This window comes from Limanda limanda, chromosome 9 (assembly GCF_963576545.1).
Source record: "Limanda limanda chromosome 9, fLimLim1.1, whole genome shotgun sequence".
Classification (NCBI taxonomy): Eukaryota; Metazoa; Chordata; class Actinopteri; order Pleuronectiformes; family Pleuronectidae; genus Limanda; species Limanda limanda.
The window spans coordinates 26,411,074-26,436,104 of NC_083644.1; the positions used below are offsets into that span (position 1 = coordinate 26,411,074).

General features: G+C 40.8%; 1 protein-coding gene across 2 annotated transcripts in view; it reads left to right on the forward strand.

The window, feature by feature from the left end:
- Positions 1-22,004, forward strand: part of tbl1xr1a (TBL1X/Y related 1a) — a 37,823-nt gene extending 15,819 nt beyond the window's left edge. For both annotated transcript variants that reach the window (XM_061077624.1, XM_061077625.1), the window contains exons 3-16: positions 11,020-11,116; positions 13,478-13,623; positions 13,710-13,935; positions 14,620-14,752; positions 15,072-15,213; positions 15,865-15,928; positions 16,309-16,406; positions 16,520-16,580; positions 16,686-16,807; positions 17,055-17,129; positions 17,517-17,644; positions 18,214-18,379; positions 18,491-18,592; positions 18,707-22,004. In XM_061077624.1, coding sequence (XP_060933607.1) covers positions 11,059-11,116; positions 13,478-13,623; positions 13,710-13,935; positions 14,620-14,752; positions 15,072-15,213; positions 15,865-15,928; positions 16,309-16,406; positions 16,520-16,580; positions 16,686-16,807; positions 17,055-17,129; positions 17,517-17,644; positions 18,214-18,379; positions 18,491-18,592; positions 18,707-18,733 — 1,548 coding nt within the window. In that variant the 5' untranslated portion in view covers positions 11,020-11,058 and the 3' untranslated portion in view covers positions 18,734-22,004. The remainder of the gene's footprint in view (positions 1-11,019; positions 11,117-13,477; positions 13,624-13,709; positions 13,936-14,619; positions 14,753-15,071; positions 15,214-15,864; positions 15,929-16,308; positions 16,407-16,519; positions 16,581-16,685; positions 16,808-17,054; positions 17,130-17,516; positions 17,645-18,213; positions 18,380-18,490; positions 18,593-18,706) is intronic.
- Positions 22,005-25,031: the final 3,027 nt, after the last annotated feature.

Here is a 25,031-nt window from a genome sequence, read left to right on the forward strand (position 1 = left end):
ATCCTGGAGAGCTGCTACTTCGCCTAGCCAGCATTTAGCTTTTAGTTTTACAGCCAACCCTGTGAGTAGTGTTCACAATGTCACTAACCCCCTACCTCCGCATATTTTTAAAAGATGTGCTAAAACATTCAACTGGTGTGACTGGGCCTCTGAGTCTGAGCTAAAGTTAGCAGTCTAGTTCTGTTTTATACTAGTACATAAAATCAGGACTCAACTATGCAGTCTGTTATGTAGCTGTCTTTTTGTACATTTTCTTCGATGCTGGATAGACAATCAGAGGAGGAGAGATGGACATCAGAGGAGCCAAGAAATTCGCCAGCAAAGTTAAGATAAAATGTTTGATGGGCAGCAAAATGTAACAATGACAAAAAGCTTGGAAATAAGTTCAAAACAAACTAAATGATTCTTTATTAGCCTTGTAAGTTTAAAAGATAAGATACTCCTTTATTAGTTTGACTCCCACAAGGGGGACAATTGCTGTATTGCAGCAGCAAATGGGATAAAAGTAACAATTAGATAAGCAATATACATTAGAACATTTAGAAATATGAAAAATAGCAATAGTAAATACAGTGTAAACAGCATAAATAAGAAAGCAATGCAAAAAACAGTTAAATATTGGAATTACAACGACAGCTTGACTGCAGAGTTTAATGATATTGAACCTGAGAGAATCTGTAGTGCAATGAAACTGACTTTGGATCATTAGTCCAAATATAAATAACCAATCCCTCTATTTGTTAATACCCCCTGCTTAAACTCTACACACTTGAATTCTATACAAGCGAACGTGTTTTTTAGATGAATTTCCTGTACCTGAATCATAACATTTGGAACTTAAAAGACAAATCTATCAGCCGGGCTGAAAAGAGTCTATTTTTGTTCTGCTCTCATTAAAAGTAGTGTCTTGCGCTGGCGGGTCAGTGGGTGCTTACAGGGGTAATAGAGATCACCACATCTTATTTTAACCCAAGACTACAGCCTTGCTCACCTCTACCTCCAGCTGTCAATAAATTGGCCCATCCTGTTTGTCTTTCGCTGCAGTCGGTCACTGGAAATAGTTGTTTGTCTGGTTCTGACATGTAGGTAAAGGTATGTGGGATAACATCTTTCTACAATAGAACCACTCATAACAACAGAAAAAAAACAAGGTGTGTAAAATATGTAAAAGCCATCTCTCAATTTATAGTTTGTGTCACACTAATGTTAATGTAATTTACCACAAGGCTTTGGTAAATCTTGTTTTTTAAATTGTATCATCATTCTTGAGTTTTTAGACAGTTAATATCTTGATGACATCATTGAATCAGACCTTTAATAGTAATTTTTAGCCATGATGTTTCTGATTGTAACTAAGTGTAGTTTTTGCGTTGTTCTCAAAAAATTGTGTTTGACCTTAGACACATCTCACTGCATGTCCACTTGCCGCCCGTTGTGCTAAAATCAAAGTGATGCTCGGCACTATTGTGAGAGCTGCCGATCGACAGTGACCATGACATGTTTCTGGTACTTGCATATCAGACTTAACCTTCTTAAGAGATTCTTAAAGTGATTGGGATTCTGACTTAGACAGGGTCTCTTCTAATCCAAGCTAGCCAGTAATTCTCGGTGAGATAACCAACGCTGAATCAGTGATCGTCATTGACCAGCTCCGGTCAGGTGGACACGGAGTCCCCACGGCAGGTTTAACTGCCCGTCAAGCGAGGCTAGCTGGCAACGCTGACATGCTACCATCTGTCATGACATACAGCTAACCTCGCTGACCTCACATAGGCCATGTGAGGCAGAGAGAGGCTTGCCAATGCAACCTGCCACTCCACGAGTCCAGTATGCCGAGCCCTGGACAGGGGGAGGGGTGAGCCTCACGCAGAGAGTGGTTCACTGCTGTTGTCATTGCTCCCTAAACAACTGCAATGCAGAATTTATGAAGGCCCTGACTCAAGCTTACAGAATCTTTGTAACTCTAAAACTTTTTGATTTTACCTATTAATCTGAGTTTGAGTTTCAATTGGAAGTAGCTGAAAAAAATCAATATTTATGTTAAAAGTATTAATCATTTGGTTCCTCAGTTGTAGAATCAAGGTTCATTTGCAATGCTTGATGGCCTGAGTAGCATTATTGAGTTGGCTAACGGAAGCTTAGTTATTTATGTTTAATACCAAAACCTGGGACCCACATGACCCACAATGGAACTCAACTTCCATGACTTTATCAGAAATCAGTCAAAACAACATTAGAAAAGTTACCATAAACAAACCTAGCAGCAGAAAATGACTAACTTGCTTTGATAGACAGCAGAACATAATTGGTCAAATACATAAACCCTTACAACAATGTGTTAGAATAAAAATCTGCTGATGTTAGCTGATGTGCCAAGTTATTGCTACTATTATCAGCCACCCTACTGTGGGAGATGCAAATAAGCAAATGAGCTCTGCATAGAAAGTGGTCAAAACAAACTTGAAGCGGAAGCAAAACCTGAGCGAAACCCACCCACACCTTTTCTGCAGTGTTAGTGATCTAACAGGGAAGGAAATTTGAGTGTTAAGTGGATGAGAGCAGCTTTATTTTTGGTTTGTACAACAATTCTTGCGTCGGGCCCTTTTATTGTCAAAGTGATATTACTAGAAATGGAGGCTGGTTTGGAGAGACTGCTGCTGCAGACAATGTGAAGCACCTGTTAAATACATCCTGTCTGTCAAACAAGCTTTACATTACCCTAATATCATTAGCTTTCATGAAAAAAGTTCAATCATTTTAATAAATTGGCAGCAGACAACACCATAATAGCAACGTACACCCTGGAAATGTCACTGTATATTTTAATTGTCAAAAAGATATGCCACCAGAACTCTGGAACCTGCTGTTATATCACTCAAAAATAAACAATGAGTTTGGAAGTATTTAAGGGCTTGATTTTATTTAGTTTGTAATGGAAGCGCTAATTCAGTTTAATTAGATTTGCTGAGGCTGAAGCTGAACGCATGTATGATTTTAAATTTAATCAAGTTATGTAACCCTGAAATAATCTATAAACACATTAATGTAGTATCACTGCGTATCAGGCCTTCATTCCTTTGAGCTGGTTGACTGGATGGATGGAGTGAGTGAATGAGAGCTAGCACCTTGTTTTGTCTCCTTGTAGTTTTCTTGCGTAGTAACAATTTACCCATCTCTTTTGGACAGGTCATTAAAAACCTGTAAGAAACGAAACATAATGTAGTTCAATATATCATCATAACCGATTACCTCAGAGTTGCAATGTACTGTATAACAGTGTGCAGGTGTGTATTGTTTAAGATACAATCAAAGTGATATCATATAATCCTTGACAATGTAATGTTAATCTAAATATACTTTTTATTTTTTTCAAATGCAGTCTTGTCTGATTTACTTGCAATGTGATTATGTTATCCCATTACTGCCAAATCCTACCCATGGTTTACTGCAGGTTGAAAGTACAGCATCTCTGTCCCTTTTTTCTACCTGTGGCAACATTATTAGTGATATTTTTTTTTTTTCATTTGTGGCTCCATTGGGCAACCGGGGAATTTGATGCATTGAGGAATGAAATGCTATGGAAAATAAGATTTTGTCCTGAATTATTCCACCCCCACTGCCGTGATTTATTTCTGCTGCTCTGAAAAAACAGCCAAACTGTCAGCTCTCACAAATCCTTTCAGTGGGAATGAGCCCTATTTCCACCGGCAGAGGAGACCGACAGCAGCAGACATCACAGCCTGGGCCTCCTTTATATATCCATGCAGGAGAGCCTTCAAAGAACATGCCATCTAAATGGAAGATATCACAGACTGCAATAGACAGGAACACTCATGATGCAGCGTGTGGCCTTCCTCCGTTTCATGGCATACACCTACCACTGTCGAAGATAAAGTGCTCATTTACAGGCAGCAGCATCTTTTAAGGCTTAAATATTTTTTTTATATAAAATTTTCATTCACATAAAATCAATACATAGCTTTGTTGAGGTATTGTAACCTTGTTCAAAAATATATGCTCCTTGAGAAGCATGTACAGTATTTATATTATTTATATTTGGCGGAGCTCGACTAGCACTGATACCAATGAATAATTGAGGCGGATACTTACGGTATAATCACATTGCAAGTACATCAGTAGTGTTTGAGTTCAAAAGCATTGGCCAATTCTGCTTTCCTAATGTAAATGCATTGGCAACACTTTTGACAATAATTCTTGAAATATGGGCCCAAATGGAAAATAAAACAATCTTGAGCATTTCTAGAAATCCAAACGCAGAACAATTGATTGAAGAAATACAAACAGCTATGGACTGTCAGTGCTGGATGCTTCAACTTTCAACGTAGACCTTTTTAAAAAACAGCTTTCTACAGAGAGAGCAGACACTATCAATATATACATTTCATTACATTCATTCACCTGCTGTTTGTGCTTCGACCAGACGCCTGCTAATCTGCAGACTGCTGGTTAGTTATTAGGATTGACTCAGCAGGCAGGGAACCAGTGAAGCAAAGAATCCACTGACAACAGTTAACACTTGTGTGTCCAAAGTCATCGTTGAAAGAGTTTTACAGTCTTACACGGCAGATAAACTCACTACGAGTGGTGTCAGGTATGTAAAGTATGTGATGTAACTGTTCATGTTGCTCTTAACATTTTAAGTAATGCTTTAACTAAAAAAAAAGGAATTTTCACTGGGTCCATCTAGAGAGCACTGTTTAGTGTTAAGCAGTGTCTAATTAGTTTAAATGCATTTGTATGTTAGTGCATGTGTGTTTGTTTGTTGCCCTCCAGGCTACTAGAGAGAAGTGTTGTGGTTTGAATGAGCACGGCCCAGAGTTCAAACACATATTTGTAATAGTCAATTGTTTGTATTTACAAAGTGCTTTTCTAATCTTAACCACCACTCAAAGCTCAAGTCACATTCACACACACCTTCATGCAGCACATTTTCTAACACATATCATTCACACACTGATGGAGCAGCCGTCAGGGGCAATTCCCGGTTCCATGTCTTGCCCAAGGCATGGGCACTGCAGGGGATCAAACCACCGACCTTCGGGTTAATGGACAACCGACCCACCTGAGCTGTAGCCGTCTGTTGTTAGTGTGTGCACAGTTAAATTCCGGGAGCTGCAGTTCTAAATGTAAAGCCTGCTGAAAACAAGCAGCCCTCGTCCTCCACCCTTCAAAGAAAACAGCTGTGTGCCTGCCTGTAGACTTAAATGTCTGCACGTACATCATCACTTCACCTCTTGGGGTGGGCTTAAGCGAATGAATTATAAATGCCTGCTGGTAACCCAAGACAAATCTGCTTTACTTGATATTGATTTCATATTGTGAGGCACAGACCCCACCCCCCCCTCTCTTCCAATATGTTTTCACTTTGGCTCACTCAGGCTACATCCATACTAATACATTTGTTCTCTCCAAAATGCATCGAACCTTTGACTATAGACATGCTTGGTGTCCACTCTCCTCCAGGGTTTTGTAGCAGGTAATACAGAGGAGATTGAAAACTCTCTGGGCCTTGTTTTAAGTTGAAAACTCCGGGGCAGCGTTATAGTCAGGGCGGGTAGAAACTGTGATGTTTGGAAACAATGACGTAGACACTCATAACCGCTTGGTGATTGTTTGTTGTTAGTCACGATGTAGCCTTTGCAGACTCGTGAGGCTCCTATCACATAACCAATCTCTAGAAGAAAACAACTGGCATTAGCCTTGGCTACCAGTGTAGAACACAACATGAATTATCAATTACCAGCATAGGTGATACTGGCGTTTTTGCAAACAGCTGTTATGCAGTTAAATTCCTAAAATAACAATGATACAATTGCCTGAATTGGAGGAAGACTACCCCCCCCACCCCCCCCCCACCCCCACCCTTTGAGCCGTGATTTGATTTAAGATTTACAGTATGGGCCCAGTTTGCCACTGGCAGCAGTCTGAGTTAAACAGGGGAGAGGGGAGAGAGAGAAACAGGGGGGAGAGAGAGCGAGAGAGAGGGAAGAGAAGAAAAGAAAAGCAGAGACAGAGATTCCCTTCTTCTCTACCATCCTCCCATCCCCCATCTCCCTCTTTTCTCCCACACTGTCAACACAGAGGATACTGGCTGCAGCCGGTGGTTCAACAGCGCCACTGCAGTGGCATGGTGGTGGAGTGGAAGTGCACGTCACTGTTTACAAACACGTGGTCCTCCCCAGGCTCTGCTGCTGTCAGATGGGATTTAAACAGAGGGTATCAGTGATCTGTGACTCTAACAGTCTGCAGGTTTTCATTTCAACCAAACACAACATCGGTGCCTCCTATGTTGTTTGAAGTGTGTTATTCAGGTCAGCGTTTGTGTTTGCGTCAAATGAATTCCTGCATGTTCTGCAGCCTTAATATGCTCAGTACCCACCATCATAGATCCTAAAATAAAATATTCTTACAGAAATGTACTTCAACTCATGTCCAGATTCAAATCTAGAGTGATGCCTAATGTCTTAGATTCATCAATACATTCTGTCTTAAGACTGGTCTGGTCATGGCAGCAGACAACACCATAATAGCAACGTACACCCATGTTACTGTATATTTGAATTGTCAAAAAGATATGCCACCAGAACTCTGGAACCTGCTGTTATATCACTCAAAAATAAACAATGAGTTTGGAGGTATTTAAGGGCTTGATTTTATTTTGTTTTTAATGGAAGCGCTAATTCAGTTTAATTAGATTTGCTTAGGCTGAGGATGAACGCAATGGGCCTAAAAGCTCTGTGGTTTCAGCTGCTTTAAATACAGTGTATGATTTTACATTGAATCGAGTTATTAACCCTGAAATAATCTATAAACACATTAATGTAGTATCACTGCCTATCAGGCCTTCATTCCTTTGAGCTGGTTGACTAGATGGATGGAGTGAGTGACTGTCACTTTGAATGAGAGCTAGCACCTTGTTTTGTCTCCTCTCCTATTTTTCTTGCATAGTAACATAGTTTACGCATCTCTTTTGGACAGGTCATTAAAAACCTGTAATAAACCTACGAAACATAATGTAGTTAAATATATCATCATAACCGATTACCTCAGAGTTGCAATGTACTGTATAACAGTGTGCAGGTTTGTATTGTTTCTGACACTATTTGTTTCTGTAGAGGAGTGACAAGAAACATTAAGATGTGAGCATTGTGGCAATTTAAATCTCTTTGAATCAACCTGCTCTGAGAATGAACATATTCTTAAGCAGTTCTTTCTGCGTCACCGTTATACATTCGACAGTTGCTGCTGTAAACACACACTAACCACGGAGTGCAGGGGTGTGACGTGTTTTAAAGTTAGCAGGCAGCTGAACTGTTGCAATATAGAACCGCTGTAAATTGGAAGTGAAAGCAGCCCGGCAGCTGCTTATGATTTAATAATAGGCCTAATTTAGAGTACAGTATGTCTGCAATGCCAGGGCAGGACTAATGGCTCATGTCAGCATGACAGAATGTTGCTAGTTAGCACCGGGCAACGCAACTCAATCACAATTACAAACACTTGTAGCAGTGTTTGTAATTGTGATTAAGCTAAAAAATCACCGTGCAAGGTGGTTTGCATTATGTGTGTGGATCTGCTGTAGATGTGACCCTCAGAACAGTCTGCTCGCTGACCGCCTCCTCTGTGGAAATCGTCTCTCACTCGAGACAGAAGGGTCCAGGCACAGATGAGTGTGGCTGAGCTCACTAACCTCTTCTGCTGCTGTCTCGGCTACAGAGTTGTCTTGCGAGTCTTTGACAGATCCCAAAGCAGCTCAGCCATAGCAGCATTATTCTCCTGTGTAGGTGATGCAACTGGCTAGAGTTGTCTGTTGTTGTTGTCTTTGTCACTGTGGTTTGACTAGAATATGCAGCATTAGCAAATTAATTGTGAGTGGTCACAGGAGCAGCCACATTAGTCCCCTCTTTAGACAGGGCTAAGTGTATTGTGTAGATGCATATCATCATTTGCTTAGTAGTAACCCGTTTCCCCTCAGGTTGACGTAAAAGATTAATCTCATCTCATCGTCTCTTCTAATTACCTGTGGAGAGTGTATAAGATGATAGTATCACTGTGTGAAATCCCTTCCTCCTCCCTCTCCTCCTCCTGTCTGGGTTTGATATTATGCAGTGTTCAGGCTAAGGGTCATCTTAAATGTTTTCCAGTGCCAGACGACGAGAATCCTAACATCATGGGAAATTAAACGTAACCTGGTGTTCACAGTAGCCAGGAGACTCTATTTCATCCACTTAAAAGCCATTAAATGCACAGAAAGCCTGCTTCTCCTGGGAGAGGGGGCTGCAGACATTGAGCTTCAGGCATTACATGGCTGATTATTCTCAGGGGGAATGGGCTTTGAGCTGCTCCTTGTTTGGAATCGGGTCCCCGGCTCTCCTAGAGTTTTTAAAGTTGTATTACCTAATGCTTTTGGGGTTCACAAAACCAGAGACAAAAGTAATGTTCAATCTTAATCCCCTGATCCCATGCAAAAAGTCTGTTTCTTGTGGAGTGCTTCCCAGATTAGTGCATGAAATGATGTATACGTAGTCAGATGACCATTTTTTAGGGGCTGCTTATTAACACTAAATACGTTCAGCGTTTAAATGTTGTGGTTTCAACCAGGCAAACCTTAAATTGTCCAGTTCTGGCTTTGCAACAACAAAGAACTTGATGTCAATTATGGTCCATCTATTACCCCACTCACAAAGGAGTTTCAACTTGCTGTTAACATGAGATCAGTGTCTGTATATCAGATAATGACATCTGATCTCAGCACCATTGCTGTTATGAGTACATATTCTTCTTATCTTGATTCTGCCTGCATAGTGAATGGATCTCAAGCTGCCAGAAAGGTCGCTGGAGGTGGATTGGCTTGTCAGCCACATGCAGAACCGAGGGAAGTGATGCAAGACACTCCTCAGGGATCACTATGGCATGCAAGGCTAAGGTTCTGTGACAGATGTTCGACAGCCAAAGTCGTCAACAGGCCGTTTTTTGGTGTTGTTGTTAAAAAGGCTGAAGTTACTTGCAGGTGTGCAAAGTGAAAACAGAAAGGGTTTGGTTGAAGGGGATGTGTTGCTTCATGCATTGATGGTATGATGAAATATGATCCAGGAAGGGAGTAATAAATCCATAAACATATTATCATTAGAGCATTTAAAATGTGATCAATGGAGAGGGAACCACAGACTGTGGTGTTCACATAAAGTAATCTACCAGGAATGTGCCTGCATGTATTTCATCAGCCAACGTAGCACCTTGCTGGGTGACGTTCCAATGTGTTGTGGCAAAAGGTGAAGCGCAGTGCTGATGTGGCTCTGATGTGCAGCCTGATAAGATAAAACAGAGTCATTAGAGAAGTTTAGTAGTAGTAGTGCTAGTTCAGGTAATGCCTGGTTTACACAATTTTTGCCGGATTTTCCACTTGCTTGAAACTTCAGATTGTGATTGATAGTCTTCATATCTAGAAAACTTCTATCCAGGCATGCTTGAGATGTTATGAAAAGGCGGAGTTAGGTGACTGGTTAAGTTGTTGTGCAGTTGTTTATTATTTTAAAGAATGTGGTCAGACTACAGATTGCATTTGCTCCTGGCTGAGATCCAATCACAATGCGACGTAGAAGTGGTTAGGTCAATCTAGACAACTGACTGCAGTGTGTTTTTATACTTTTACATATATCATCCATGTTGGGAATGCATGTCAACAATCAACTGTTAATATCCAACTATCAACTAAGGCCCTGTACACACCTGGTATCAACATGTGGTTTTTGTGATCCCATCACAAGGGGACAGAGTACTGGCGTGTACGCACTCACATTAGACAGCGATCGGATCACGCCAGACCACAAACATATGTTTTCTTTTCTGGTTAATTTGTTTGTAACCACCGCACAATATCAACACTAATCACCACATAATGATCACTACTTTGAATTGGTCAAATCTTTCTTCACTCCTGACTTGTCTCTCTACTTCTCTTTGCAGACACACAGACACATACACACAGCGACATCGGACACATCTGTAAACTCAGACTGGCTCAAAGCGACATTGTTTGTCTTAACTAACACAGATGACATACGTGTTAAATTACATGTAGAGCAGGGAAGTGAGATCCGATCACAAGTGGTCACAGGAGACACATTCAGGACGCACTTTAGTGCTGGGAGTGAACAGACATACTTAGCGCTGGCCACTTGTGATCGGATCTCTGAGGGACGGATGTTAATACCAGGTGTGTACAGGGCCTAACTGATCATTGTGTCTCTCCGAGCTGCCTTAAATATGCATTCTGAAAACACACCTAACCCCCTTATCCTATTCAAGTTATATATTTAAACAGAGCTGGGTAATATAATCAATATCAATAATTATCACAATATAATTTTATGCAATATGACAAAAGTCCATTACTCGTATATCAATATGATGCTAAAGATTTGTACAATGTTTTGCTGTTTATCAAGTGTTTGACATTCTCTGATCATAAAGAAGAGATTAAAACCACAACCTTCAAACAAACATCAGATTGAAAAGAAATAATAATGTGATATTTATCTAGATAATTATTTATTTATCAACTGATATGGAAATGTTAATCTGGATATATTTTTGTTCATATAACTCAGCCCAATATTTAAACAATGAAATTATCAAAGTAGATTAATGAGAAAGATTTGTTACATTTCTCTTTTCTTGGTTTCACATTTTTATAATCACATTTATCAAATATACGGATGAACTGATCTGAGACTTAAATTGGATTATCGGTCTGTTGCTGACTCAGATAGCTGGATAACGTATTTTGACATGGAGCTGATCTATTCAGTTCAAGTTAATGTTAACGTTTACAAACTACGTTTAATACGTCTTCATTTCATTCTGATGAAAACCTGTTGATGCTCCGATATTCACACTCTTCTTTTTTGTGCTGTGGTCAAATTGATTGTGTAATCTTCTCTGAGCAGCTGCAGTGTGTATTTCCCTCCACTGATCAACCTGTCTCTGTGTTTCCAGGTGTGTGTGTGCTGACCTCATGGTGTAACAGGAGTAAAGATGAGCATTAGCAGTGATGAGGTCAACTTCCTGGTCTACAGATACCTACAGGAGTCAGGTATCCTCCAGTCGTTTCACTCATCATATATTCATCCCTCTTATTTCTAATACAGCTGCTTTAGAAACTAACTGTGATTGCCTCCGAACCCACTGGCCTGTGGTAACACATATATTGATAATTCATTAGTGGCTCTCTCTCCTACAACCAGCCGTATACACCTATTGTCTTTTGTTTTACTTCTCGTTTTAAATGTGGATGTCCCTTTGCAACATCATGTTGAAGCAGTGATGTTTCTAATTAACTAAAAGATGTTTTGGTTCAGTGTATTATACAAATGTGTCTCTGTTGTTTAGCCTACCCTCACTGGTATACATTGAGTGGACTAAATATTAAAAAGACAACCTAATGTAGCCCAACAGGACAGCATCCTCCAAACGATCCTACAGTTGAATCAAGAAGTGGTTATTCAAATAGTTACAGTGAGTTTTGAATTTTCATTGACTGACTGACTGCTGAGAGAGAATTAGGTCAATTCCACAAACACCAGAGAGCTGCCGGTTCGTTTGTTTGGCCAATTTGATCCTTGTGTGTACATAACACAGTTGGTGTGGGTCAGCCTGTTGTATGAAAGCCAGAATCAGGTGAAACAACAGTGTCAGTCCACAGTGTTACATACAGGTACGATATTGAACCATACAGTGGGATACAGTGATTATTCTCTGGTAGGTTTTAAATGGTCTGTATTCATATTGCACCATTACCCCAAGAACACTGCGAAAGGCTTAACAAAGAACATACAAAGACTTACTCACAGAGCATACACTGGTGCAGAGACCGTGGAGCTGCCAAACAAAGTACTGACCTGAACATCAGGAGTAGATTCAGGGTCACTTAAAAAAGATGGTGGTGACATGAAACCTTTTCATTTGGACGAGTTCGCTCATGGACACTTTAATAGACTCAGGCCTCCTGCTCTCTGTGTGAGCAGCTCTGCAGCTGTGATGGACTATAACCTTTATCTAAATGTTGTGAGCTGTGTTAGTCCTCATATCAGGGCAGAGGAGACGGCTCGGCTGCCACTGCTTTACTGCTACATGTGTGGAACAATGTTACTGTAGTGTCTGTAACTTACCCGTCTGTTCCCTGACCTCACATGTATCACATTACATAAGATATTTGATAAGATGTAGACGGCATCTAAATAAAGTAAATTCTGTCACAGTTTTAGTGTTGATTCAAAAATTGAAAGATAAAAGGGATTTTGAAAAAGTGCTGAAGGCAGTGGCAGATTTATATTTGCTTTAAAGGGCTTGTTTTTATGATGACAGGCCTGGGTTATGGCCCTGGCATGTTATCGCGTCGTGCATTTTTTATAGATGGAGGGAAACTCTGCCTTTAAAAACTGGGTCCATGCTCAGTTGTGGTGAAAAGAATGAGCAACAGACTCTTAAATTCAACATAAAGCCTGTACTCACCATATGCAGTGGGTAGTTGGTCATGACCTTAAAGATTGTTTTACTTTTAAAACGAATCACTGATGCTGTGTTTGCGCCTGCCTCACACATTACTGTGGAGTTTTCCAGCGCCTAAAACTGAGAAGTTTTGGAAATACTGTTGGTTTGAAAATTCCGGGGCTGCTTGCTAGAATGGGCCAAAAACTGAGACATTTGGAAACGTTGACACATTCTCTTAGTGATTGGTGAATCAGTCATTATCAGTCATTATCAGTCATGACTCGGCCACCAGTGGTGAAGGCAAAATGTTGTACATGTTTATTGCCAGTAACAGTTCGCCCTCATCGTTGATCCAGGAAAATAAATCCCTGCCTTTTTCATTGGACCAGTGCTGTTTCTCCTTCGTAGTATTAGCTGTTAGTATGCAGAGTAGATAATCTGTCTCCTGTTTATACCCGAGTGCTTTCAGGTGTTTTAGTGTGGATGTGCATCAATAATGTTGTGTAGCTCAAACAGGCGTGTAGACGTGTGGACGAGACCCTTTCAGCTTCAACACACTCTTTTAAAAATGAAACCGTGTTAGTGTGGATGCAGCCTTAGCATGGAGATGTAAGTTGGGAGTTCCCATTAGGTCATGGCGTATTTAATAATTCAAATCACGGTGAATGATGGATAACATAACTGCTATAAATAGACAGTGGGAGAGATGTGCAACACGGCATGGATATGGTTATTCCATATGTTTTATGAATACATTTTAAAGCGTTACATTGTACAAAGTGCAAGTATCAGGGCACTTTACTGCATCGTAGTTAAGGATATCTATGTCTGTATGGTACCCAATTTATGTCATGTTTTATTAAAATTGGGGTAAATACTATTTAGTGTGATAAAGAGTGTTTTGTTGCTTTCAAATGTTCCGAATGTGCCTCATTCTCATCTTCCCTCTTCATCTCTTCTCCAGGGTTCTCCCACTCAGCGTTCACATTTGGTATAGAGAGTCACATCAGCCAGTCCAACATCAATGGTGCTCTGGTTCCCCCTGCTGCCCTCATCAGCATCATCCAGAAGGGCCTGCAGTACGTCGAGGCAGAAGTCAGCATCAATGAGGTGGGACAACAGGCTAATAGAAACCCGTGCTTGCTTTCCTCTTCCCACGTCCCCCCCTCTGACTGGTTTCTTCTCCCATTCTCCAGGACGGAACGTTATTTGACGGACGGCCTATTGAGTCTCTGTCCCTAATCGACGCAGTGATGCCAGACGTTGTGCAGACGCGGCAACAGGCCTACAGGGACAAGATGGCCCAGCAGCAGGCCGCCGCTTCAGTGCCGGCGTCGGCGACTGGAGGCAGTATCGCTGGCAATGCCAAGAACGGAGAGAATACTGCCAATGGGGAGGAGAACGGAGCCCACGCCTTAGCAAGTGAGTCAAGCACTTACACTAATGCCCAATACATGCTTCTGTGTCACAGCTACCAGGTACCCTACGCAGAGCCCTATGCGTACCCTGACCAACAATGTAATTACATGTAAAGACGACACAGACCCGATTGGTCCGACAGACTCGCTGCCATTTCTTGATTGAATTGTAGGAACAAACACGGACGATGTCTTTCTTTTCTCCGTTGCAGTTCTTTAAGACATTTTTTTTGCTCTTCAACATCTATCAGCTCCTAGTCCAATATGATCCACTCGCCATTATTCTGAAGTAAACAGAGATGCCAAAGAAGTTGTAAACGAGCCGACCGGAAACCGGTGTTGTTGTTGTGGTGTTATTGCAGTACGACTCACACACCAACGCACAACTATGACTGCTCGGCCCCTTGTATAGGCTACGTGCGTACCTGCAGTGTAGCTTTGATGCATGAATTGGCCTTTACATTTGACAACAACAACAACAACAACACTACTGGTCACTGTTAGACATGAAATTAATGTAAGGGGCCTTGACAAAGTAGAACCTTCAGTTGAAATTAGTTTGACTTTATTTCATCAAACAGTCCACTTTCAGATTAAATTTATTTCTGTTTATTTTAGAGCTCTGAAGAGTTTACAGGAGGTTATTGGTCTCTGGATATTATTCTCACTCTTCTAATTCTGTGCTCAGACAACCACGCAGACCTGATGGAGGTGGATGGAGACGTGGAGATCCCTCAGAACAAGGCCATGGTCTTGAGGGGCCATGAGTCAGAGGTCTTCATCTGTGCCTGGAACCCAGTCAGCGACCTGCTGGCATCAGGGTGAGTCACCCTCCCCCGCCGACCTTTTCCGATCACCCTGGTCCTTTTGTTTTATAAATAAAACAAGTGAACTTTCACTGTTTTGATGCAAATTCATGCCTCAATTATTTGAAAAATAAGTAAGGGATTGATCTACTGCTTATGTGATATAACGATTGTCTGAAATTCCTTTGTGTGAACCTTTTCAAGCTAATTTACATAGTTATTTAAAGCAGTTAACAGGTAGCAAGGACAAGTTGTTAACTGCTACAACTTGAAACAATACCAGTCTATGGGCGTTAGCTTAATGTTTCCGTCCTGGTCTCTCTTTGTGTCTCAGGTCTGGGGATTCGACAGCTCGAATCTGGAACCTGAGTGAGAACAGTACAAGCAGCTCTACACAGCTGGTCCTGAGACACTGCATACGAGAGGGAGGGCAGGACGTCCCTAGCAACAAAGACGTCACCTCGCTAGACTGGAATGTAAGGAAACTGACACACAAACATGATGTAACTTGACTCACCCGGCGTGGCTGTATTCGTTTAAAAATATGGGACCAGATGAAAGTCGTGACATAGTACCAGACATATTACAGAACGTTTATCTATCATCCTGCTATACATTCTAAAGTGTGGTTGTTTTTAATGGTTAGTTCCAATGGAAGATTTCCACTGTTGATTAAAAGGCTATGTCATTGGTTGAACATAGAAACCAATATAGATAGAAAACACACACTGTAGATACAGTAACATACAGCATATACAGTCCTTCATACACTGTGAAGGTAAATTACACCAAACGCTGCCATCCCAGAGGAACTCCCAGTGAGCACTGAACATAAGTTTTGATGAAATCAAACACTGGAGTATCACAGAGTGGAATTTTCCCTTCAGTTCAGCCAGTGGACTGTAAAGCTGAGCCAAGGGCAGAGGCAAACATTTCCTGGAAAGCTTCCACGCTGATGGAAAACACAGGCCTCTCTCTCATGATACCAGCTGAGTCACAGCAAACCTTCTCTCAGCCTTTAGGAAAATACTGCAAGTGAGAGAGACAACATCACTCAGGAGACATGTCCACATTATCTGTCTGACAAACACACACAATGCTTATCTCTGGCTCTTTCTCTCTAACAGAGCGAGGGCACGCTGTTAGCAACAGGCTCCTATGACGGATTTGCCAGAATATGGACGAAGGATGGTGAGAAGACACCAGTTTATTACACATATCATGGAGTACTTGGGGGAGGGGCTTTATTTCATTTCATTCTCTATCTTGTTACTAAAAAAAATAATGAAAGTGAATAAGCGCTGCGTTGAAGTATTAATCTGCACCGTTGTGTGGCAATGCTTGATGTTGTAATAAAGTACTAAACCTGCACTAAAGCAAGCACACCACATGGCTCAGTGAATCTCTGAACAATACTGCCACCTAGAGGCCGGTCTGTATATTACATAGATCAATCTGGGTTACAGTGTGTTATTATCAGAGGAATTGACATATTTTGTGTTATTTAGACCCTTGTTTGCATTTTGTCGTAGTGGTTTCAAGTCACTTACAGTTTGTGTTTCATTCCACAGGTAACCTGGCCAGTACACTCGGCCAACACAAAGGTCCTATCTTTGCCCTCAAGTGGAATAAAAAAGGCAATTTTATCCTCAGTGCAGGAGTAGACAAGGTAAACAAGGAGCTGTTATCTAGATCAGCTCAGGTGTCAACACATGGAATAGCAGCCTTTTAATACTCTGCCGACATTGTCAGCTCTAACAATACGTGTGTGTATCCTACCAGACAACAATCATATGGGACGCTCATACAGGAGAAGCCAAACAACAATTCCCCTTTCATTCAGGTACCTGAGCATCTGCACCACTGATCCCACGACACTCATCCCACAAGCTTTCCATTTGTGTATGAGCTGTAATGTCTCACGCTGGTTCCTTCTCCTCTCCCACAGCTCCAGCTCTAGACGTTGACTGGCAGAGCAACAACACGTTTGCCTCCTGCAGCACAGACATGTGCATCCATGTCTGTAAACTAGGACAGGACAGACCTATTAAAACATTCCAGGGACACACAGTAAGCACTTCATTTGTGTGTGGCTGTGTTTTTATATGTGATCCCTCAATGTGTTATAACATAACACAGAGGAGAATACAACTTTCTGTCATTGTTTAAATGAATAGCTGGTCTAAACTGGCCTGGAAAAGGGTATATTTAGTTGCACCCTCATTTCAAATAGTATTGACAGAAGGCTGGATGATGACAAACAAACAACACACTGTATGCACCCACATCCCTTCATCCCTCTCCCCTCTTTCCTCAGAATGAAGTAAATGCAATCAAGTGGGATCCCACAGGGAACCTGCTGGCCTCCTGCTCAGATGACATGACGTTGAAGGTGAGCCGAGAACTATACCTGGTGAAATGTTGGACATACTGTACCGTCATTATCACCATCCCTGCTGCCCTTGACCTGAAAGTGCTGGGCCGTGGTTAAAGTAATGAAGGTGTCTGGAGATTAGAGTTGCTCTCTATAGTTTTCTATAGGTGAAATGTTGTCACATTTCAAACCCTGAGTATGTGGAATCAGATGAGAATGTTTCATAACAAGCTATTGAATTACTAAATTATATAAATGTTCACCATTTTCCATTTTCTCTGCTCTAAATTTGTTTAACCCAATGCTGCTTTGAAAACAGCCGTTTGTCTTCCTCAAATATTTTCAGTGGTCAATGTGTTTAACAGCCTGTGCAGCTGACATTTTCTCTGTGGTTTGTGTTTTCAGATTTGGAGTATGAAGCAGGACGCGTGTGTCCATGACCTGCAGGCCCACAGTAAAGAAATCTACACCATCAAATGGAGTCCCACAGGGCCAGGAACCAACAATCCCAGTGCTAACCTCATGCTAGCCAGGTGTGTGGCTGTGTGTATTGAGACACCAAATTGTACTGTTCTTAATTTATAGCAGTTTCAAGTGGTAGTCCTGAGCTTTTTTCATTTAGCCTAAATTTGACTGGGACCAGGACTCTCCCTTTGTTTGAAAGAAAGAACGAAAAGATGTCATGACTTTCTCACGTGTTATGTGGAAAAGTTCTTTGTATAAGATTACATTCATTTTTATTTAATAAAATCCTCCTAATGACATCAAGCACATTCTTAATATTTTACTTGCATAGATTAGAAAGTGCTTGCTACATGGTGGATTGTTACCTACATGCCTTAGCAGACACTTGGAGAGAGGAAGGGTTCATCCTGGAAAGGTCACCAGTCTATAACAGACTTGAACTTGTATCTGTCTTATAGATTCATATCAGCAGCTTTATGTCATATTCTATTAACTAGGTCTGTGTCTTTTTTTGTGCCTTTTTTCCACTTGAATACTGATGTGGTCATATAATCTCAACCCCTGACAGGCATTTAAACCTGAAGCCTGTTGTAGGTTTCTGCTCAGTAAAACATTTCTTTGTCTCCTGTTCCCACAGTGCATCGTTTGACTCCACAGTTCGTCTTTGGGACGTGGAGAGAGGCATCTGTATCCATACGCTGACTAAACACCAGGAGCCTGTCTACAGTGTGGCTTTCAGCCCCGACGGTCGGCATCTGGCCAGTGGCTCTTTTGACAAATGCGTGCACATCTGGAATACACAGGTAGGAGGAGACATGTGACGTGACCTCGACTACTCAAAACTCAGAGGAACCTTTAAATTCCTTTCTAATAAAATAGGTTTCTATGTAAATACAATGTTTCTGTGTCTGTAGACGGGCGCTTTAGTCCACAGTTACAGAGGGACGGGGGGAATCTTCGAGGTTTGCTGGAACGCAGCAGGGGACAAAGTCGGAGCCAGCGCATCAGACGGATCTGTAAGTACACAGGACTGTTTGAAACGATGTAGAGCTGCACATCGCCTTCACTTGAGCTTTTATTGTAATTGTGATTTCCCATCAGTTCTTCAGACCTCTGCTCTTCTTCCTCAGGTGTGTGTACTAGACCTGCGGAAATAGTGCTGCTGTTTGTTGGAAGCCATGGACCGACCATGAATGTGTACATAGCCAAATGACTGTCCCTGCCTGCCCTGCGTACTGCTCACGCTTACGACTATGGCCCCGCCCACCGACAGACAGGAAGCAGGAAACAGGAACAGGAAGCAAGCACCCGACACAGCAGGTCCAGATAGAGGGATGAACAGATGGACAGACAGAAGGACGGATGGATAAGCGCGCAGATGGAAGCGCCCCTCTCTATCTGTGCAGACTCTTACAGAGATGCAGAAGGGACGCAGTGATTTAAAAAAAAAAAGAAAAAACTGAAAAAAAGTTACAGATCCGTATATGTACCAAATTTGGAAGCTATTTTGCTTTTTTTGATCTTTAAACCATGCTCATTGTCATCAAAATGAAAAACAATGAAAAAAGTGTTGATCTTTGTTACTAGCTGGATCTCATTGTGCAGACATATCAACTTCTCCACCATAAAACAGGATGGCACTTAGTTTTGTTTTTTTCCGGATCTCTTGTTTCAATGTTTTTATATTTTTTATCTCCAGGGGAAGGGGAAGGGGCTGGTCAGGTCAGACTTTTATCATGTGGAGAAGTACATACACACAGTCATGCGCACCAAACAGTTCTAATAAACCGTGTCCTCATCATGATTTTAAACTGATGTGACAAACATAAAGGTTTTTTTTTCTTCAGTAGTGGTTTCTGCAGATGTCAGTGGATCAGAATGCAGTAATTCATGTGACGTCTCCTCCAGAGGACAAACTCTGGACTCTTCTCGTACGTCCGCCTCTGGACATGTGACACTGATGATGTACATGTAGATGCTTTAAAAACAGCTCCTCTGTGCACTGTTGACCTGCTTTTACCCACAGTCCTCCTCCCCAGGCGCCTCAGGCGAAGAGGTCACATGTTGGATTGGAGGAAAAAAACGGAAATTGGCAGGAGGCTGACTGTTCCCTTCACTTGTCTCAATATTCAACGTAGTTCTAAGGTATTGCAGCAGTATGTCAGGTCGCCATCTTGAATCAGTTCATCAGCCAGAAGCATCCGTACCTTTCGGGAAAACCATACAAAGATGCATGTATAACTGGTGTACTCTGAGTACCGTCCTGGACACAGCATTTATCAGTCGTAAAGTGTTTCTAATTTGAGTCATTCATCAAAAGCACACTCTCTGGTGAGGTGACATAAATCATGTCAGCTGATTAATCCCATTACAAGCTACTTTTAGTTTTCGCAGATGTTAGATTCTCAGAGGTCGATGATCTGAAGTCATCTCAGTGAGTTCAACCACAGACGGCAGAGCCAAAGAAAAACCCACCACACGACTCACACCACAGACACACAAGCTCCACTGCAGACAGGACACTTAAGCTGTGCTCAAAACCAATGCCTGAATATTTTGTCCTATGTGTGACAAAATTACTTTATTCTACATTGATGGAGACTTTTCCCTCTCTTTATTTAAGAGAGAGGTCTTTCAGTTCCCAGAGTAAGACTGACTTATTTCACGTTCCGATTTTGTAAGGCTGTCACTCAAATAAAACCTGCTTGTGCTCAGATCTCCTGCCCTCCAGCTTGAACTCTTATCCTCAATTTCATTTGTTGCCGCGGAGGAAAAACATCCAAGCGGGAAGAAAAAATCCAGGAGCAGACGTTTCACATGTGCACATAAGCAGCGTCAGCATGAGGCTGAAGCTGGAGTTCAGGAAATCTAAGCACAAGCGGGTTATATTTGAGTGTGAGCAGAGGTATTGAGGAGCACTAGAAATTCATAAAGTCTGCTCTTAAACTGAAAGACCAGGCTCTTGAAGAAAGAATAGAAGATATTTAAGACTTAGTGACGCACAATTTGTTGTGGGTTGTTAGCAAAGTAATAAAACTTATGTGGACACTATTGTCTTGTTCCATTGTGAGAATGTTAAAGTGAATATTTCAGAATTCAGATTCTCACCTAAAACAGCAGCGAGTAAATAGCAAACAGATCCGTTTTGGGCACAGCTTTCGTGCAGCTACACTAAACTCAATGGTCAAGCAATGTTTTTATTGTCTTAGCAGCCACACCTGCCTGATGTCTGTTTAGTTTTCAATTAATAAGGGAAATGTCATTATCAATCATTTCATTTCAAATGTGTTCTGACCAAAGTTTTGTCCTCTGCATTCGAATTTGCCGGTTTGCAAACATTTTCCACTAAGAGAAACTTCCTTGGCTTCACTCTGTCGAACATTCAATTCAAACAGCGGCGTAATTATAACTCCAGAGCAGCTCTGCCTCCCAGACTTGTGTAACCGAAGTTGTAATGTGCTGATATTTTATTTTTTACTCTTTGAATAACTCAGCCACCCACATTTCTCTGGCATGGAGTGGAGGACGTCAGTGTGACGGCAACAGGCTGCTTTTACATGGGACATTCTTTGTTTTAACCTTCGAACATCATGAAAAGGTTCATAGCTTCAGTCTCAAGCCTGTGTAAATGCAGCCATGAAGGATTGTATTTTTTTTTCCTGTTGCTTTTTAACTGACAGGTCCCTGGCACAAGGTTGCTTATTCAGAATGGAGCCCAAAAGCAGATCAAATGTGAAAGCAATATGCAAATATTCAAAATGTTCTCTTTCCTAACCAGTACAGTTCATAATGTGGGAGAGTAAGGACACTGCAGCTCTGCTATGCTGTTTAGAATCCAGCCAGAGCTTGACAAAGCAGACATTAAATATCTGAAGAGTCTGTTCCATGACGTTCACAGTCCATAAAAACAGAAAACAAGCTGTAACCTCTGGTGTATTTGAATCCATCTGCCCTCTATCGCCTTCATCATTGGTTCTTCACCAAAATCCTGCCCACGTCCTATTCTGAGGTTCTCCGCTGACTAAACATTTTATACTCTTTTAAAGACAAATTTAAAGTTACATTTTTGTAATTTCTTTGTAGATTTGAAAAAAAAATGTGAATTGATGATTTATTGGCAGTGTTCAATTACCTGTTCTATAAATTTGAAAGACTTTTGTTGTGCTACGTGGATGCTATTGCAAATAGTAAAGGTTGACCGTGTAATGTAAGGCTTACTGAGCTGAGCTGTCATTCTGAAGGCAACTTCACCTGGGAAGAGCTTCCCCAGGTATCACCACTAAATTTGTCTATGTTTTAATAAAGAAATGTTTTTTTTTCTTTTGCTTGAATCTTTTTGGGAAGGCTTGTCCCAGGAAGTGACTCTCCTGAAGCTCCTCTTGGCTTACAGACAAGACAAATTGAATAAAATTGTAATTTTTCAATCAAGCCAAGATTTATTTTTCTGTCCCCTCTCTTCTAATAATTGAAACCAGAAGTTGTACAGGTGATCTGTGGAGAAAGTTGCTCTGGAAGCAAATAATCTCGTTGGCTGCGTATGGAGTTTTATTTATGTCTTAATTCGGGGTGTGGAGTGGGACGTCTTGAGACTAGGAAAAAATCTTTGCTGTTAATAGTATTTTAAAGTGAAACTTTGATAACACAAAAAATACGTTCATTTGAAAACATCTCAGCGCAGTAGTTGTGTTAGTGTGGCTGCTATTCTCATAAGCGTACATTAATAAACAACACTGGTGAGTTTTTCACCCTTGTGGACCTCGTAGTGGAGGATGTTTTATCTCCTAGGCACTTATCAGGTCACTAAGGAAGTAGACAAATGCTTTTTATGTACATGCATTATATATTTTTCAAGGCTGTAAGTGTCCCATCCAACACGCACGCACACACACACAACTGAGACACTCCCATACTTGGCACTAAAACCCAGTTATCAGTCAGCAAACATTGGCCAAATAAGTAATTACCATATACTGTCTTTTTAACTGGATCTTGTATCCGAGCATTACTGTTAAAGTTTAACAGTAAGTAGCTTCACTGATGTTTGATTAAACCAACAACTGCATCCAGAGCAGCGAAGCTTCTGACGAACATTTGTTCAACTACATCCAACATTTTCTCCTCCGTCCCCTGCAATTGGAGATTTCTATTAAATGACGGTAACAGAGTTCATGTGTGAAAGTCCTGGGGACCTTTCAAATGTTCTCTCTCCCCTGTACATGAAGCACTTACGCCAGAGGCTGTTAAATCTAAAACTCATACAGGCCAACTCCTCTGATGTGCTGCCATCAGTAGGCCTGTGCCGCACAGTTAGTCAGGGGGAACAGAGCATCACAGCATCGTGTCAGCCTAACACCATCTCTCCCATGAGCCTTTGGTTTGGTTTTTGCCACAGCATCACATCGTTCTGTAGTCGTTTCAGTCAGATCAGTGAAACAAGTCCAGAATAAAATATATTTTGATAAGAGTTTTGAGTTTTTACTTGTGTGGTTGTGTGTGTGTGGGTGTCAATGCTGTGTAGTGACGGTGGAGCAATAACACCAGGAAGAAAGATTACTCATGTCACCAGCAAGTTTTATTCAGGTCAAAACAATTTATTTGAATGACTTGAATAAACAGATAGAATGTTGATTCACAGAGCTTGAAGCTTCCTCGTGTTGATGTGGACATGCTGGTGCTCTCTGTGGTGTGCAGCAGAAAACAACGTGATCAGAAAGAGACATGCTTCTTTCACTATGTGTTACAAAGCAGGAATTTTCAAAGTAGGTGAAAAGGTGATTGCAAATGAACACTGGCTCCACTCAGGCAGCAAGCGATGACTGCTGAGTCAAAGGTACTTGTGAATATCAATAAAGGATTTTTCATGTAATTTATTTGATCCCATTGCAGATGAGACAATAATTAGACTTAATGAGACTGAATGTTGTGGAAATCAGAACAGAAGAGTAGCATCCACCAGAGACCTTTCACACTCTGGGCTGGAGACTGGAACTGGGAAAATTTTTTAGTGCCGTGAGTGAGCAATGCAATTTTGGAGTAAAGAGAAACATAATTATAAACTTAATTATATCACTTTATAAGCAATTTAATTTTCTAACTTGACGTCAAGACACATTTGTGTGTTGGGAGGAGAAATCCAGAGAGATTGTGACTGAATCAAAACTTTCTTAATTTCTGAACATGCATTTGAACTTGTTTAAATCTAAAGGGAACCTAATGTTTCCCTGTGAATACTGATGTGGCATGGAGAATAATAAGGCTCACACTCCCCCCCCCCCCCCCCCCCTTCACAGGGTCCTTACGTGAATGTAAAAATGAGAAGTTTGAAAAACTGCACTTGAAAACTAACTGTTAAGGTTTTTGGTGACAAATTATAGTAAAGAGACTATTCGAGTCATTAATAATTTCCCCAAAACATTATTAGCTTTAAAATTCACTGATTTCATGATGGCAGAGCTTAAAGAAGTGAAGTTAATAATAGAATAATTAATTAAATAAATAATTTTAATTTTAATATGTGGCATTTTTAATACTCTTTATAGTACATTGATAGTGGCTCAGTTTACAGCATAATATATAGTCTCAAGTATTTCAGTAAAATGTTTGTATATATTTGTTGATATACAATTATATATACAGTAATAAAAGATCAGGGACCAGATGTATAAAACCCTCTGTAAACACAGAGACTGAAATATGTGTATTGTGTCAGATTTATAAAATATGGTGTGTTTTTAAACTGCATGTTCACTATTTCATTACCTGTTTGTAAATACAGTTGTAAATATACTTCGACCTGTCGTTCAAACAAACATACAGACACAAAAGCTTGGACAACAACAGTATTGTGGTCTATTATTTAAATATCTGTATCTGTATTATATATTCATATGAATTTGCTTCTGTAGCCTTGCAATTTTTATATAGTAAGTATTGTTTTTACAAATTAAAAATTGATATTCCGACTAGTTGTTGTATTGTGAATAAATTCAAACTAAAAAGGAGCTGACATACTTATCAATGATGTAATTGTCACATGGCCATTCCACTCTTATCATGTAAATGTCACCTGTCTCCTTCAGTAGGTTATCATGGCAAAATCCCCCCCGTATGTACCACACTGTATCTGCACTGGAAGCGGAGTAGTAAACAAAACAAGGCTCAACCTTCTGTAAATATCCTGGGACAGACTGCGAGCGACAACCAGGGCAGGAGCCAATCACAATCATTTTCATTCCTACTGCATTTTGAGCACAGATATTATTATACATTGAGCTGAATGCATTTCCAAACTGTGTCGCACATCAGGTAAAATAATTGCTGCCTTAATTATTTTATAATACTGCAATATGTCTGAGTATTACAAACAGTTTCCATGTAGACTTGGACTACAGTTTAGTTTTGTCCCCTGGTTGGTGGACCTATTGTCCATCAATTTACATAAATATAATTTATAAA